We start from the raw sequence: 18,777 nt of genomic DNA, 5'->3' as shown, positions 1-18,777 counted from the left end.
CTGATTCCGTTGGATGTATCTACCTTTAGTGATGATCCATTGTCATCACTATGTTCTACTTTTTGTTCCATTTAACATTACGCAAGGCATTTGCATGACAAACAAAACATATTTATATGAATATCAGGATCTGATATTCTCTAGATTTTTCTATCATGTTTTTTATTCTAAGCAGATTATGTTTTTTAGTACCTCTGCCCTTCACCAATCCATCGTGCTCAGGTACGATTTCACGCCTTATGAAGTTGTCTAAACGACGTGGCAGGATGTACATATATAGTATATAGTAGGGTGGGCCGTTAAGTAATGTGTTTTTATTTTCTTTTTCTTTTTTAATTCAGTTTCCTGACTCCAGAAAAGATATTGGAATAAGTGTTACCCCTCCCTGTTAACTTATTTAGTTTTAGCACATAAGCAAAACGCCCGGACAGGTCGGTTTTCAAAATATTCTTAGTATATTATAGCATCAATGTTTCGAACTTTACGCGATGGCTCTTCAGGTGACAGGCATAACTTTGATTTTTTCAAATGGGAAAGTACATCATGTGACACCTCATTTAAAAGCTTTTGAAATACTGATTACAAAAATGTATAATGCGTTAATACTTTTTGACAGCGTAGGCGCAAAATTTTGGTCAAATTATTTTTAAATGCATTAATTTTTTTCGAATACTGAGAAAAATAATATGTATTTAAATAATAATAAAAATAATAAAAAGTTTCTTTAGAATGAGCTATTTGAAATATACTATCATTATTTTAAAAATGTCCGAGCGTTTTGCTGAAATCTTAAAAATAAATAAGTTAATAGGGAGGGGTAACACTTATTCCAGCGCATTGTAGGATAAGACAAGTTAGTACACAGTGTTTTGTTTTATACATAATTTAATTTTTTTTTCCACTGCCACAGAGCTATAATATAAGAATGAGATTTTTATGAAAAAGTCTAATCATCTAATATATGTCAAATCCTTTTTTTTTTCATTTTTTATGGTCGCCTGAACCAAAAAAAGTGCTTGATAAGATAACTGCCATCAGAGTTTGTATTCTGGTTTGTATTCACGTTCGTCAAATAACATAGGCAGAATAATATTTTCTGAACCCTTAAAGTATCCATAATCCATATCTTTGAATGCTTTTGTAGACTAAATATTTTAATTGTTGTAGTAAGAAGAGGTCTGGTGGCAGAGTCTTATTGTCTTGAATATATGTCTTGCACCATAAATGCATGACGGTTGAGGCTTAATGCAAAACCACATGAGCCCATACACTTTTATTACAAAATGGCTCAGTATTTGTAAAATTCTCGAGGGGTTTCCGGTTGTTACATACAACCGAAAGATACGGAAAGCAGTGGTAAGCCAGCGAGAAAATGAACCATTTTTGCAGGCTGTATCTTAGAAAGTTGTTCTTAACAAACACCACTTTTAACTGGTGGACAAATATCTTACAGGTATTTTTGATCTGTACTAAATCGTCCCTGCGGAATTCGTCAACTGATGATTCTATTTTTGAAGATAAAGCTACAGAAAGAGTTTCGCACACTCGCAGTCGTTTTCCAAGAGGCTCGGAAATGCACGTGGTCCATTGGTATTACCATCCAGGTTTACCAAAGAGATATTTTAAAAGCAACTTGTTGCCGTGCAGCTGACAAAAAAATCACTGCAGGACAGGGGCCTTCCAATTTTTTGATTTCCTTTCTCCAGTAACAATATATATTACAATGCCTCCTTTACGCCCTGTATTTGTGACAGTACTGTTTAGTACAGAAGCGTTGACGTCAAAGATCACGTTATTTTAGGAATGATATCATCGGTAATGTTAACTTTTTTTAAACTAACGTATATTTTATTTGGGTACTTTGCCACATTTTTAAAGTAGGTTTTTAAATTAATTTTTGTCGGTCATACGTTATTATACAAAGCATATTATATGAACCCACCACAACAATACAAATTTTATTTCAATTTTTTTGAGATATAAAATAAATAATTCTGATATTTCAAAAGTTAAATTCTTTTTATTTATTCCACTGCCACAATTATTTTTTATATTAAAAAAATATAGAGTCTTTGCGGCAGTGGCGAAAAATATTTAGCTACTCATTTTGGGCTTCAAAATTTGACCACAGGTGTTGTTATTTTACAGAAAAAAAATTTTCAGCCCACCCTAAAAAAATTAAAATATAAATAGATTGTAGGTAGCTAGATAAATTGTTCTTTGGGTATTAGAAAAAGACAAATTGACATGCAAACATATGGTTTATTTCATTTGTACCTAAATAAAACATAATTGTTTTAAAACAAATAATTATATTATATTTAAAGACTGCAACCAGATCTGGCAACGATTTCAGCAGGGCATTGGACTTGGTCGAAATGCATTCTTGGATTGTTAGCATTCTGGTAGAAATCAAATCTGAAGTAGCATCCAGACTGTAAGGCTTGAGGAAGAGTAGCACATTCCCCTCTGTTATGAACTCCACCATATTGGTCACCCCAACCGTTCCATGGGGCATTCCATTGGTCATGACAACCTTGTGTGAAAATTCCAACACCACCTCCGGGAAGAGCGATGTCGAAATGATTATGACTTAAATCAGAACCAGTATTTGTAACCTATAAATAAATGTATTATAAATATGTTAGTCATTCGATACAATGAAAAAAATATTTGGCCATAAAAAATCTTACTTGTACGATCATTTTCTTGTTTGAAATTTGATCTTTGAAGCTAAGTAAGAAACAAGCGCAACATAAGGATACATCAATTCCGTTACTGAAAGATGCAGCACCAAAACCATATGCCAAAGTGCTATTTACTGCCCAGGGTTGTTGACTATTGCACATGTAAGCACTGCCGCCACCTTCACATCCTAAAATAAAAGATGACGTTACATTATTATAACACATTGTAACTATGTAAACTATACAGAGTGAGTGTGATGTATGGAACGCCTTAATTATCTCGAAAACGGATTGCACAATTTTTATAGATTATGCTGAATAAGGGTCTTCTAATGCGGCCGATATTATAATGGCATTTACACTGTTGTCAAGTATTCCGTTTTTCTGGAAATCTTATGGACTCTTTTATTTTAAATGCAACCCTTGTATATTTTTTGTGCCTTGTGAAGTCCTTAAGAAGTACTGGTTGTAATGCCGGATTTACAGTTGAGTCCGCGAGTCTTTACCCGTGCGTCATTAATACCTGGTGAGATAGAACACATACTTTTTATTTAGCATCATTCTCTTCCACGCATGAAATTAATGACAAACAAGCTGCCGCCCGTTATTAAGTAAAACACATGTTATTTTTATGAACGATTTAGACTCAGTGTATTGAAAAGAGATAGGTACAAAGAAAGACGATTGGGGATGTCTTCACATATTTTAAGTACAATTTCTGACGTTTTGGTTCGTTTACTTTTGTGGCTGTCAGTTTGTTGAATTTTTTGCTGTTATTTTGTCAAATTTTTGCATTTTGAAGAATTTTATTGTAGTATACAAACAGTTGTTTTCACAACTAATTTTATATTTGAGTTAGAAATTTTGATAAGTTTATGTTATTTTAAGATAAATTTTGACGAGGTACAAAGCTGACCTCATTGTTGGCACAGTTGAATGCTTGTGTTTAAGGTTCCGCCAAAGTGAATAAAATAACAAAAGGAGAATATGTTATTGAATTTTTTTATAAATTGTTTATTTATTTATTAATCAATGATAATAAAATAATTTATTAAGCTACTTCAAATGTAGCTGTAATTATGCACCAACATTTGAAAGCAAAACTTAAATTTGACATTATATTTATTTGATAACGTCAAATTTTATAATAACCCGTGATCGGAATAATATCCATTTTCCGCTGCGTTTAGTAAATTTCCGACTTATTTCGTATGATTTAAATGATGACGCACGGGTAAAGACTCGCGGACTCAACTGTATACTCAGCCACTGGCACTGCTACTGCCGTTGCCGGAAATATTGCCCGAAATACGATATCGACGTGAGTAAGGTGTTCACATCAGTTCCTCGCCAATGTCCTCACAACTCATTTACCGAACGACTCTCAAAAATGGAATGTGACGACAGCATTCCGCCGCTTTGAGAGAGAGAGAGAGAGAGAGAGAGAGAGAGAGAGAGAGAGAGAGAGAGAGAGAGAGAGAGAGACAGTAGTTGAATGTGAATACTTACTCACGCTCGCGGTGCCAGTCCTTTGACGACTTCCATCTCGAAAACCGACTTTTGAGGGAGCGGCGTGCAATGGCAGTACTGGCAGTAGCATTAGCAGCGGCAGCGCGAGTGAGCTATTTACATATTCACGCTGTCCACTTCCCTGTCCAACAGGACTGAGTATAAATGCGGTATAAAAAAAAATTAAAGAAATTACAAAAATTAGCTTTTTCGGTCCGCGCAGACATAATTTTAGATTCTTCATTGGGCTCATGAGGGACAAAACATATCTTTTGTAATTTTTCTCTTAATTTAACTGTTTTCGAGATATAAACAATATAAAACTGAAATATTCAAAAAATGACAATTTTCATGTCAGATACAAACCCAATATTTTTGAAATTACGAAGTGCGTAAATTCAAGTTTAAACCTTATTCTAGCAGTTTCTGATAAGTAATTTGGGCTTATTTTATTTTAAAACATTGTTCTTTCGTTGTTATTGCAGCCCAATATGAAGCTGATAGAAGAAGGTTTGACCTTGAATTTAGACACGTAATTTCAAAAATTATATTTTTTACTGTATATGTATTTGAGCAATAAAAATCGTCATTTAAGGTTTTCATTTTTTAGTTTAAATTGTTTGTAAACCGAAAATGATCAACTTTAGAGCAAAATTACAACAGGCCGTTTTTAGTCCCAATAATCCAAATGACCTAAAATAATGTCGGGCCGAAAAAATTTATTTTTATAATTTGTTTTAAATTTCTTAAATATACATGTAGCAATAACTAAAAGAAATTACGGCATTTGGGGTTAGAGAATATTACGTGGAAAATAATCGGCATTTCTTAAGGACTTCAACTCGCAAAAAATATAGGTACAGGTACAGGACATCCCATTTTAAAATAAGGGAGTTCCTTAAATTTCCAGAAACATGGAAGATCTGACAACAATGCAAATACCACCATAATATCGGCCGCATCATAAGACTCTTACTTACTAAAAGCTATAAAAATTGTGCAAGCAGTTTCCGATATAATTGAAGCTTTCCATACATAAAACTCATTCTGTATATTATATCGTTTCTAAATTGGTACCATAAGATTTAATTTACCTGATTTTGCATTATCATCAACCCTGTTTACTCCAGATCTATCGCATGACGCAACCGGTACTCCGCTAGGTGTATGGACGTTTCCCCTCCATGAGCAGGAAGGTTTGCAACAATCCCAATAACGAGTAGTTGTTCCCTCTCCACTAATGCCTTTCTCAATAAATTTAATTTCTGGGCTTTGTTCTAAAGGGGTAGCTACTGCAAGTGCCACAACTGAAATGAAAGGAATTAGTTAGAGAGCAAAATATTGTAAACTACTAATAAAATAAATAACGTCAATCAGCTTCTGAGATAGAAGCCGTTAACGTCCAATACAAAAATTCCAAGTTTACAAATATGCTTATTTCCCAATATTAATAGTACAAGACTATATTTTTTAAAAACAACATTATGTTATAACAATTTTTTACATAAAATACGTCGACAACAATGGCCATTAGTACGGGAACGCTAACATGAGATATTTATACAGTATGGTGCAAATGAAAGGAATAATTCGTTATTTCGTAAATCGGCGACTTTAAAGAAAGATCCGGAAACAGTTTTTTATTTTTAAATTGTGATTTTTTGGCATAATATATATCATACAAGTGACATCATCTATCTGGACGTGATGACGTAACCGATGATTTTTTTAAATGAGAGTAGGGGTCGTGTAAATTTTGTTAAATGTCGTGTGTTAAATGTCAACTCTGAAATTCTACCCGATATATGTAGACGTCATGAAATCAAAACCGCCTTATCTCACATGAAAAATAACAAAGCTGCCGGTCCAGATGGTATCCTTGCTGAAATGATTATAAGGAAGGTAACAAAGCTATTATGGAGGAGCTAAAACTCCTATTTCATCAATGTCTCCACAAGGCAGAAATAACTCACGATTGGAATGAAAATATTACAATACCGTTATTAAAAAAAAGAGACTTAAAAAACTACAGATCTATCTCACTACTCTCACAAATGTACAAACTCTTTATTAGACTCACAACCAATAGACTAACAAATTAATAAAATGGACAGTTATCAGCAAGTTGAACAAGCAGGTTTCAGAAAAGAGTTTAGTACCCGGATAGATCATCTCCTCACTATGAAAGTATTGATAAAGAAGGCAAACGAATACAACCTAGATTTATGTTTAGTCTTTGTAGACTATGAAAAAGAGTTCGATAGTGTCGAGATATGGGCGATAGAAAAAGCTCTAAATAACAACCGAATAGACTCCAGGTACAGGCAACGCTTACATAACATCTATAAAACAGCAACCGTGGCAGTCGAGTGGGAAAATAAAACAAACAAAACATCCCATAGCAATATGTAGACGCGTAAGGATATGTAATATCCCCAAAACTCTTCACCTTAGCCCTGGAAGACGTCCTTAACCCGGGAGCAGTCGCGCTCACTTCTGTAACGTGAACAGTCGCGTGTTAGATTTTATCTCACAATACGAATTTAAATACGAATTTACAACAAATTTTTATTTTATAGTATTTTTATTTACTTGCTATGTTAGAAATATTATTTCTAACAATAATTATTAAAGCTAATTGGCTCTCCGAAAAGCCATAAATTCCACAAAAAGAATAAGAAAAAAAACCTACGCATTACTACACCCTTCCTCGAGGCACTTACGAGTGGAAAGTGATGTTGCAAAATTCTTCATCAAGTTATGGCAAAAAAGGATAAAATGTTAGATTTTTTCTAACGGCGCGACTGCTCGCGGGTTAAATGACTGGAATTGGAAGACATCAATGTAAACGGGAATAAACTCAATCACCTCAGATATTGCGATGATGTTGTTCTTATTACAAACAACCAAGAAGAACTAGCCAGAATGCTGACTCAACTAGCACAAGCGTCAGAGAAGATAGGATTAAAAATGAACATGGGTAAAACAAATATCATGAAAAATACAAATGACAGAATAAATTAATATAAATATAAATAATGTAAATATTGAGGTTGTTATCGAATATATTATATACCTGGGTCAAATAATCAAAGCTAATAAAGATAACCAAACAATTGGAGTTAGTGATGAGCAAAACAAGAACAAGACCAAGACCAGGCTAGTCTTGGTCTTGGTCTTGTTCTTGCAAGCTTGGTCTTGGTCTTGCAGCTAAAAAGCAGTCTTGGTCTTGGTCTTGGTCTTGCACTAGCCGGTCTTGTTCTTGGTCTTGGTCTTGCTGCAAGAGTCTTGCTGGTCTTGCTTTTTTGGTAGTAATAATTTGAGACAAACAATTTCGAATAAAAAGTACATTGAAATAAATAAAGATGTGAAGAATGAAACTATATTTTTTGCTTTAAAATTTTAACAGAATGTAGAATGTAGTTTCAAACGGATACCAATTTTAACATTATACATTCACCTAATGAACTAATTATTTCTCTCTATATACAGAGATTAGAGTATATTTTTATAATGGTAATGTTTATCAGTAGGAAAAAACCAGCATTTACAACCCTTGTTGCAATTTCCGGCCTTCGGTTGTGTCACGTTGTGTTTTGTATGCTATCGATACCTGCCGCCTGCCTTCAGACCACTTCTTGAGTCTGGATTATTGTTTATTGCCCCTGTATTTTAATAAAATGTTAAAATGTTAAAGGTGCCACAAATGGTCGGGAACCTTCAATTCACGGATTTTACAAAAAGGGATAAACGGTTTATAGTTGTTAACAGATAATGATCTGCTCCCTTTCACTAGAACACTGTAGTATTTATCCTACGAGGGTCAAATTTAAGAACATAAATTAAATTTTTTTAAGAGAACACAAAAATCAAATATTTTTTACTCTATTTAATCATTACTTAATATAATTAACTTTTTTTATAAACTAACTAAAACATACTTTTTAGTAAACACGTACATATTTACCATACCTATTTATAGACCTAATACTATAACATAATAACTAAACCTAATGTAATTCTGTAATTTGTTATCTTGCAGTTCTTGAATTTAATTTAAACTACATTGCTCTCATAACACGAGTTATTCGCACTTTTTATTTTCACATATTTTTGGATTGAATACCCATTATGACATTTAAAAAGTTGAAAATATTCGGATGTGGGTAGTAAAAACTAGAATTTAAAACACACTGAAATGATGCGCATGCATTTCAAGTGCGGCACATACTATTTGTAGTACTGGCCCTTTCTGGGGAAAACCTAGATTCTTCCAAATAGTTTTCAACTATGAAATAAGTAAAATTCTTTACGCGTTTGTCATCCGGGATTTTTACAAATAATTCAACTTCCAACTTTCGTTGATTGTAAAAAATTAATCCAAAAAATAATTTGAAAAATTTCCCAGTATCGGAATTTTTGCCATTATATTCAGAAACTGAACCTAAGCTTTGGATTTTGCGATACCAAGCTTGACACATTACAATCGACAACCAGTTATTTTTTATTCAGGCCACAATGCTTTCACAGCATTGTGAATCCCTTTTCAAAATCTATTATGATATTTTTTGTATTAATTTTAAATTTAACGACCTACATTTTTCCTCGATTATGCGAAAAGAATTTAAATAAGTGTCAGTATTTTTATTAGACAAAAAAGCGAAAACTACTGGTACATAAAAACCGTTTTTAATTGCATTTTTTTAAATGAATTACCCTATCTATAATTACATTTTTTTGTCTTACAAGTAATTTCAATTGTCCTTGAACTGTCGCCGTTTGAAAACTTGCCTTCTGGACTTAAAAACGACTTAAAAATATAACCAAAATATTATGTATTTTAAAAATTCGATATTGTTTAAGATTTCTTAAAATGTCAGTATATATATTATTGAACTAAAAAAATAAAGTTAAATAATAAAAACCAATTTTTCTTAAAAAAAAGTGCAAGAGTCTTGCAGGTTGGTCTTGGTCTTGCGTGGTCTTGCAAGGTTCGGTCTTGGTCTTGGTCTTGTTCTTGCAAGCTTGGTCTTGGTCTTGGTCTTGCGGTCTTGGTCTTGGTCTTGCAGCAAGATGCTCATCACTAATTGAAGTACAAAGAAGAATCAGATTGGCGTGGGCAGCGTTTGGAAAGTTAGGATCGATACTAAAAAGCACAAAGATACAACAGTACCTAAAAACCCGTGTATTTGACCAGTGCATTCTTCCTGTTCCGACGTATGGCTCAGAAACATGGACATTAACAAAGGCCAATATAAATAAATAGAAAAAAATGGAAAGATCCGTGTTGGGAATAAAACTACAAGACAAATAATCAAACAAATGGATAATAGAAAAAACAAAAGTAAAAAATGTAGCTGAAGATAGAACAGGGTTAAAGTGGAGATTTGCGGGCCACAATGCGAGAAGGAAGATAAAAGATGGAATGCTGAAATACAAGACCGGAGACCGGTTGGACAGGAAGAAGAGGAAGAGGAAGACTTCAGATGCGATGGAAGGACGATATTGTAAAAGCTGCAGGAACTCACTTGAAAAGCACAGCCAAGGACAGACAGATATGGAAAGATTTGGGGAAGGCCTATGTAAAAAGTTATATAGAAATGGGCTAAAGAAGAAGGGGTCGTGTACTAGCTCATTTAAAAGGTTATTCAATTCTCTATTGAGTAATATAAAAATTAACATTATTGTTATTACAGGGTGGTCACAAAAATGTTTCTGTAATTAATTAATTTGCGAAAAAAGAATATAAGAAATTAAGATAGTTTACTGCTGTCAGAAAACAAAAAAAAAATATTACTTGACAAAATAAACATTGGTTTTCGCTTAAATTTAATGTTCAAACTTCCAAGAGGCAAGTGGCAGGCAGGAGCTGACTTGAACATTGAATTTAATAGAAAAACAATGTTTATTCCTAAAAACAGCTGCAGTAAAATGTACTTTTAAGTAAATAAATTAGTGTACATTCTTCTTTTTGTGTCAATTAATATTATTCAAAAAACATTTTTTGTGGACACACTCTATAAATACTAATATTCATATTTATATTACTGAATGGAGAATTATATATCCTTTTAAATGAGCTAGTACACGACCCTTATTCTCATTTAACAAAATCATCAATTACGTCACCACGCCTAGATGGATGACGTCACTAGTATGATATATATGCCAAAATATTATAACTGAAAAATAAAAATTAACTTATTTCGGAATTTTTCCTTAAAGTTGCCCATTTACGAAATAACGCATTTATTCCTTTCATTTGGACCATACTATATATTAAATAACGAAAACAAATAGGTATTTATATTATTTTAAATAAAGTCTTGTGGTAAAACTGAGTGTTTTTAAACCATATAGTTTTCGTGATCTTCGTAGGGTTGTTGAGGATTTCCTTAAGAATAGGTTTCGATTTAACAAAGATTTTGGTAAATGTCATGAACGTTTTGAATCAATAAGTGATCAGTGGGAATTGTGTTGATTGGTGGAAATGCGTAGGCAGATGAAAGGGAATCTTTACAAAATGGATATACATATCGCCGTTTCGCAAGAACGTAGGCTTAAGTCAAAATTTGATGAAATTGACTTATTAATGCATATCTACTGAAAATTAACCCATTACCGCCCAGAATTTTTTTTTCCGTTTTTTTCCAGAAGTTTAGCTGTTTTAGTATTATTTTATGTATAATCAGATCACATCAGGTTAGTTTTACCAGATATATCTGATAAGGTGGGAGATAATGAGTGCTACCATATGGTATCACTGGGCGGTTGGACTACATTAATTTATTAATAAGATGCAAATTCATAGTAAATAGATAGGGTGAGAATACGCATAGAAATAAGTGAAATCAATTATTAAATGATGTATTTTATTGTTAAAATTGACATACAATTAGTATTACTTGGTATGATAATTAGCAAAACAGGCGACACATAGTCCTACATTGCATTTTGAACACATTGTTCTGCCAAAGGATTTGCAATTGGACCCTGCACAACGACGTCTATTACATGGAGCAACATAGTGATGCAAACCATCAAAACGTAATTCAGGCAACATCAATCTAGGATAGGAAGATCTGGCTGGACCTGGACTTTTTGGGGCTACTCCATATTTTGACAAATATACTTGGACTATTTCTCTCCTAAACTCTAAGTTCGAAGTTTTAGAATTTATTTTTCTATACAAAAACCAGGCATTATTTACTCCTGTATCTATAATCCAAGTAAAAATAGACCAATACCATTTCTTGCTTCGTATATTTATTCTATAGTTTGAAATATTCTCATCCATGAGATCAGTTCCCCCCATATTACGATTGTATTCAGACACACAATTTGGACGATCTACCATAATATGTTTCTTTTCGACCTGAGAGTATCTTTTTACTGGTGCAACTGGATGTACCCCCGCACTTGTAGAAGCTATCGTAACAACTGAGTTGTCTAGCCAACGCACGAGAAGTATGCCTGTGTTTCTTTCCAAGACATGTTCAAAGGTACCTAGTTTCATCTTATAAAATTTTTTTTTGTCACTCAACGGACAAGATTTTGGAACTCGATTTTCACGTATGGTTCCTATTGCACCAACACCAGTATATCTAAGGTAACTGAATAGGTTCATTCCTGTAAATAAGTTATCGACATGTACTATATATGGAAGCTGATTACTCATTTCTCCTAGCATAGACACCAGAGGCGAGGCACATTTCCCAAAAAGGATTTCGTATTTCTCATTTCCTCGTGGATTTTTTCCTTGATACAGATCAAAGTCAATCAAATATCCATCAGAAGAATTCAGACACCACATTTTGTATCCGAATCTTATTGGCTTACCACGGATGAATTGCTTGCATCCATGACGACCATAATATCTGATCATTGATTCGTCAAAATCGAGATGCTCTGATGGTACAAAACGCTTTGAAAACTTGTTTTGCATTTTATCCATAAGCGGGCGTAGTTTCCATACTTTATCTGATGCATCGATTTGTGTGTTGTCGGCAAAGTGAATAAATCGTTGTATTTGTAAAAAACGGTTTCGTCGCATAGCATTAGAAACGAGTACATTTTTTGCATCATCTTTCACGTCCCAGTACATTCGTTTAGATGGCAACATGTTATAACCACTTAGTATCAATATTCCTAGAAAACATTTTATCTCGGATGCAGTAATATTGGGCTCAGGTTGATTACAGAAGAGAGCATATTTCTGAGTTTCCTTTGTTATGTATTCTATGATGTCTGCATCAACGAACAATTCAAACATGTCTACACACGACATTCCTTGAGACTGATTGTACTCTGGATCAGGGAATTTACAAGATGCAGGTTCCAGATCCCCTTCAATCCATGAATAGTCATTTTTTTGCAGCCAAGATGATTGTTGATCCATTCATCCTGATAATCTGTTGGAGGCTGAGCTTTGCTTGGTTGACCATGACTTGATGTATCTGGGAAAGTATCGGCGTCTACAGGATCCGGCTCATTTACGATCCGAGTATTATTTATGAGTTTTACTTCTGCTGGTGCGCGTAGTTGACGTCCTGTAAGATTGTGTGTCATGCCTCCCTCATCTTCGTCTGCAGAATCTTCGTCCGTATCCACACTAGGCTCGGGAGGCTCAATAAAAATCTCATCTACCTGTTCTGATAAATTACTGTCTCCCTAAACCATATCCAAAGCTTGAGATAGCGAAAATCCTTTCCTGAAAGGAATGAAAAAACATTGCAGTGGAAACGCCCAGTGATACCATATGGTATCAAACATCAATCTGATAGACCTGTATATCCCCAAATTTATTCAGATATCTGATTTATACAATTAATACATATTTACACTTTTACTAAGCGAATACTAAAGTGAATATAGAAAATATGATCCCTAAAAATGTATATTCTTACTTACTCGAAGCGTATGTCCATTTTTACCACAGTTTACGAATGCGAACCAATAAAACACGTGACCACAAGCGTTAGACGTATAAACTGTTCGTCGCAATGGCTTGACTACAACTAGATGATCCACCTGCCGCACTCCCGCCGGTAATAACGTTTATCCCTTCCTAGATGTAACCGCTAGACGCCATTTTTGAAAGGCACTAGTGTGATACCATTTGGTATCACTGGGCGTTAATGGGTTAAAGTATATATAGCATGAATAAAGACCTATGACGTTAATAAAAATAGTCGGTAAGAGATGGCACCAAGTGTTTATATTTGTTTAGCGCGAAATTAGTTAAATACAACATCTTCGTATGAATACAGAGCGAAGTTAGTTACGCCGCAGACTACCGCAGAATGTGAAGCAATTTGTGTGTTTATTTCTCGTCAAGGACGACCGATCTTATACTACGATTAGTTTTTGTGAAAATTCTCTCTAAAATAAGGACCCTTTTTCATTTAGGTCAGCGTTTTAACAAAGTAGAAGTAAATGTTTCTGAGAAAAAAAGACTCAAATGTAATATGTGTTAAAAAAAATACTTTATAAATTTATCTAGGTATCACAGTTTGTATTTAGATTATATTTCTAACAAAATTGTATAGGTAATTTCTTTAAAGTGACAACTTATTAGGAGTTATGCTCATAATCATATTTATAAAATTTTAAAATGCCTCTCCTCTAAAATCGTCTTCTTTGACTTAGGCCTACTAGGTTCTTGCGAAGCGGCGATATGTCTCTTTTGATTGGTGATGCATTAAAAACTCAACATAATACTATATAGTTCACATGTGTAAACCTTGCATGATAAGGGTACCGAGATGATCATACAATCACAAGTTTTTCCACTTTATTCTGGAGTCAATTACCATCGAGCAGAAGAAAGAGCAGAATAGTACTGCTGAATTAAATTTGGCGCAAAAGATTACATTTATTTCTGGAAAATTTTATTAATTTGATTTTACTTTGAGAGAGGGCTCGTTTTGTTAGATCTATCTTGAAGAAGATTTATTGCACTTTATGGACATTTACATGGCAGTAAAATATTAGATCATCAGCTTATTGAAAATAGTTTATGGGAGCATTACCAGGTCTAAATAGTTCGTTGGTTGCGAGAATTAGTAGAACTGCACTTAGAGGAAACAGTAGCGATCAACAGGTAGCAAAAACGCGTTTCAAGATTGCGGCTGTAATTTTGAACATTTTTTCGAGATATTTGGCACACTTATTCGTAATATAATAAAGAATAGCGGTACAGAGACCAATTTGAAAAATATGTTAATATGTGGAAATTACTCTGTAATTAAATACAATATTAAAAAACGAGCATGTACCGCCATTAAGAAGAACAAAAAAATGCACTTTCTTTAAATAAACACTTTTTTATCCGATGCCTAGATTTTGTGTCATTTTGGAACTACTCAAATTTTTTACTTCAGTAGTAGTTCCAAAATGACACAAAATCTAGGCATCGGTTAAAAAAGTTTATTTGAAGAAAGTGTATTTTTTTGTTCTTCTTAATGGCGGTACAGGCTCGTTTTTTTAATATTGTATTTAATTACAGAGTAATTTCCACATATTAACATATTTTTCAAATTGGGCTCTGTACCGCCATTCTTTATTATATTACGAATACGTGTGCCAAATATTTTGAAAAAGTATTCAAAATTACAGCCGCAATCTTGGAACGCGTTTTCACTACCTGTTGATCGCTACTGTTTCCTCTTAATATACGTTTTGATTTTGAGGAGGACACCGAAAAATTTAACCGTTGACAAGGACTTTAAAGGTTCTTACAGTTAGAAATATTTTTACACATGAAAGACTGTTACCATGTTTAAAAAAGCAGTGCTAAACGAAGTTTTTTTAATATAGTTACTTAAAAAAATATATTTAAAATTTTTATAGCAATCAGAATATTTTGGCAAATACACCTAAAAATACTTGAAATGAAGTAATACCAAGTATCACTTTTGTAGACCATATTTTTTATAGTAACACAAAATATAAATCTCTAGAGTCGTTTATTATGTCTATTTCATATTCCGTGTAAATTATGCATTCACAGATACTATATTATATAATTAAGATATTTAAGCAAATAAAGAGATAAAGTTGAGCCATTGGCCATTGGCCATATTCACTAAGCTATTGGGCAATGTTTGATTTGCCACACGCTCGTCTCCTATTTAAAGTAATATTAGAGTTAAAATTGGGCGTTAGATATAAAAAGACGGAGCTCAGATTTATAATTCAAAAAATAGTCTCTACAAAATCAAGCGGGATAATAGTTAATTGAGAAATCAGTGTATCAGCATTTGGTGTCGAATGATTAAGTCGACGTCTTAAACGTAGGTAATGTGTATACGTATATGTGTGAACGCTTAATGATAAAGAACGAAAGATATATGAAAAAAGAGCCGTTGTCAATTAATGCAAACAGCAAACTTAAACAAAAGATAAAAAACAATATCCTTGTTTTAATACTCAAATGAGATCATCGTTACATCGTCGCATTGATACGAATAAGAATGCAATACGAATGGGAGGAAGGAATAATACGAAGTACAAAATCAGTACGTATGTAAACAGCAAATCATTATTTAGCCTATATGTGGCTATTTTATAAATATGTTTTATCATATTTTTTACAAAAAAAATTAAATTTTAAAAACATATTAGGAGTTAAATTAAAAAATACATTTTAAAAGCTGAAATAACTTACGGGCCGAAACAACGATAGCGATCTTCATGTTGTGTTACTTAAAATACAACTTGGTATCCTTGTGGACCAGTCAGAATATATACTAAAATGTTATCTTAAAATGGTCTCTTTACCAAATTTCAATACGTATCTTAAGTGGAGCCGCACGAGTCAACAATGAGATCTTAACCGCATTAGACAATAGGTGTCATTGTCAAGGTTAATAAGGGCTTATGTATAATATGCTTATACCTACTAAACGTGTTGTGGATATATTATGTCCTTGATTTAACCTATAACCTATCTCTATTTTTGATACGATTTAGTTTCTTTTAATTGATATATTATATGTTTTTTATTATTGTTCTTTGTAAGCACAATGATTGTACTAAGAATAAAAATTGAACTTGAGAAAAATGCATCATTATCATTATCAATCAGTCCTGATTTATTAATTGTTGAACACAGGCCTCGTTGAGATATATCCATCTTTTTTTGTTTTTCGCCTTTGCTATCCAATTCATCACAGTTCTTTTGATATCGTCGGTCCATTGCTTTGGAGTCTTCCCCGGCCTCGCTGGTCTGCCCGTGATCACTACTCAAGTACTCAAAAATACGAGAATGAAGAAGAAGCAAATGCATATATATTGTTATGCTCTGTATTTCTCTCTTTTATGAGATTGATGAGCAAATTCTTAATTTATTTAATTACTCAATTATTTTGATTACTGCTTATGGAAAACAAAACCAAATATAAATTAAATTTTCTAATAAACTTTATTCTCAGGGCTATTTTATTGTTGATGCTTTACCTTTGGCTTGTGGCTTCTGGTATATCTAGTTGATTACTCCATTCAGGACAGAACAGGGAAATTAAACACACTCAAAAATATTATTTATTTATCCAATATACCATAAACATAGGATTTCAAAAATATGTTAAAATATAAATTTGTTGCAACTATTTCTCATCTACTAAATTAAGCTTTAATTCTGATATCTCCTCTGTTTTAACAAAAGAATTTATTGAAATAATTCGTTATTTATTTTTACAAAATTTAATAAAATTTACTTTTCTCTTTTTAAATTGATTACTTATTTCTTCTGTCTTTTGTTTCTTCTCTACTTCTTTTCCCTGATTGCGTCGTCCTCGATTCTCCCACCAGCGCCGGTTTAACCAGGGGTCTTTTGGGTGCTGTAGCACCGGGCGGTTGAAGGTTCTAGGGCGGTACGCGCGAAGCGCGTGCTGTTCCGAAATTATATGATTATGGTAAAATAAAATTTGCATACAATCCACATGATATAATAATAAAATTTTTTCTGTTTTATCATTAACTTGAAAACTTAACAATAATTTATAAATAAATTATTATTATTAACGTCGACGTACCTATATGGTTTATGCACTGTGTTCAGTTTATGTTATCTAAATGTCAGATAACGTACAAACATGCCGCGCGCCGTAAAATTATATCATTCTACAGCTTATATTAAGAATAATGTGCGAACACCCCAAAATACACGTTTGGGTTGGCAGACGGCCTGACGGGCGCCGGCCGGCGCGCCGCACCGAAATAACAAAACAGAAACTGCTTACTACTTGAACACTTGAACCAGAAAATAATAAGGCGTAGGTCGGTAGAGTTGATTAGTAAAATTTGTTCTATCCTATTAATACAGACCAGGCAGTTGTGTAAATACGAGTAGAAATAGAAATACTTACAAACGTACAACTAAACTAAGGTAAGATGTTTGACTTACATTTGAAACTGTATAGGTAATTATAATTTGTAAATTAAACATTAATATAATCAATATTCAATAGAAAAATATGGAAGGGCGGAAACAACCTGGATCTTTCTGGCATAAAAGGAAACAAGAAAAGCAAGAAAGACAAAATCAAATTTTGAAAGGTATACCCAAAATGACAGCATTTTTTACACCTGATGGAAATCAAGAAGACGACACTACAAATATTTCCCAACCCGGTAGTAGTTCTAGTGCTACTAGTGATAAATATATTCATATTCAACCACATGAACTGATTTTGGAGACTTCAGAATTAGTGCCAGAGCCAGAGCACTTAGTATCACCTGTTTCAAAAGTATTAGAATATGAAGAAGCAACCACCAGTAACTCGGGTAAGGTATATTTAAATTTTTTTTAACGAGGCTAAAATGCAAAAAAATAACGGTGCCTTTACAAATGGTAAATAAAACAGGACAATGACAAATAATTTTCTTTTATTTCTTTTCAGATCCAAAACAGGATTTACTTAATTTTAAAGATCCGGCACTTTTTGCAAGATTCCCATAATTATGCAGAAATGATTCTAGAAAAATGGGTCGAACAGAATCTTACAGATATGGACTTTTAATGTCAAAAAGAAATATCGGGGAACAACACAGGTATGCCGGTAGGCAAATATTTTATAAAAGACTTGTTAATGGAGAAGTGGTTCGCCGCGATTGGGCAATTTACTCCGAGAGCACTGGCAATATATTTTGTCTTTATTGTGTATTATTTGGAAATAAAAAGAACCAATTTAAAACAGGATTTTCATTATGGAATAAAAGTAAGGAAAGATTAGACGAACATGAAAGATCCAATGATCATATAGATAATCTGAAAATGTATATGACTTGCTTATTAAAGCAGGAAGAGTTGATGTAGAACTCGAAAAGGAAATTAGCACTGCGAAAGAATATTGGGTGAAAGTACTAGAAAGAATCATAAGTGTAATAAAGTTTCTGGCTACCAGGGAATTGTCATTTAGAGGTACTCATGAAAGAATTGGCGAAAAACGGAATGGAAACTACTTAGGTTTACTGGAACTATTGTCAGAATATGATCCATTTTTGAAAGATCATATTAATAAACGAGCAAATTTAGGTAAGGGCAAAACGTCATATCTATCAAAAGATATATGTAACG

At 33.2% G+C, this 18,777-nt stretch overlaps 2 protein-coding genes across 2 annotated transcripts; one reads left to right on the top strand and one right to left on the bottom strand.

The window, feature by feature from the left end:
- Positions 1 to 2,242: 2,242 nt before the first annotated feature.
- On the bottom strand, positions 2,243 to 16,014 carry LOC114333726 (endoglucanase-like). The gene is made up of 4 exons (XM_028283672.1): positions 15,865 to 16,014; positions 5,291 to 5,503; positions 2,694 to 2,875; positions 2,243 to 2,618 (listed from the first exon to the last, which is right to left on the bottom strand). Exons 1-4 carry the CDS (start codon positions 15,890 to 15,892, stop codon positions 2,322 to 2,324), a joined length of 720 nt encoding a protein of 239 aa, XP_028139473.1. The 5' UTR covers positions 15,893 to 16,014; the 3' UTR covers positions 2,243 to 2,321.
- Positions 16,015 to 17,344: 1,330 nt separating this feature from the next.
- On the top strand, positions 17,345 to 18,485 carry LOC126880312 (uncharacterized). The gene is made up of 3 exons (XM_050644108.1): positions 17,345 to 17,586; positions 17,669 to 17,984; positions 18,101 to 18,485. Exons 2-3 carry the CDS (start codon positions 17,675 to 17,677, stop codon positions 18,157 to 18,159), a joined length of 369 nt encoding a protein of 122 aa, XP_050500065.1. The 5' UTR covers positions 17,345 to 17,586; positions 17,669 to 17,674; the 3' UTR covers positions 18,160 to 18,485.
- Positions 18,486 to 18,777: the final 292 nt, after the last annotated feature.

This window comes from Diabrotica virgifera, chromosome 2, assembly GCF_917563875.1.
Source record: "Diabrotica virgifera virgifera chromosome 2, PGI_DIABVI_V3a".
Taxonomy (NCBI): domain Eukaryota; kingdom Metazoa; phylum Arthropoda; class Insecta; order Coleoptera; family Chrysomelidae; genus Diabrotica; species Diabrotica virgifera.
Note: the sequence above shows the minus strand (reverse complement) of the source record. Positions and strands in the feature narration are given on the sequence as shown.

Bases quoted from the DNA above. Each gene is read 5' to 3' on its own strand.
- LOC114333726 (XM_028283672.1), bottom strand. From the start codon at position 15,892: ATGAAGATCGCTATCGTTGTTTCGGCCC. The intron at 2,876-5,290 runs GTAAATTAAATC...CTTTTATTTTAG, and splicing joins TGATGATAATGCAAAATCAG to GATGTGAAGGTGGCGGCAGT. The intron at 2,619-2,693 runs GTAAGATTTTTT...ATTTATTTATAG, and splicing joins ACAAGAAAATGATCGTACAA to GTTACAAATACTGGTTCTGA.
- LOC126880312 (XM_050644108.1), top strand. From the start codon at position 17,675: ATGGAAGGGCGGAAACAACCTGGATCTTTCTGGCATAAAAGGAAACAA. The intron at 17,985-18,100 runs GTAAGGTATATT...ATTTCTTTTCAG, and splicing joins AGCAACCACCAGTAACTCGG to ATCCAAAACAGGATTTACTT.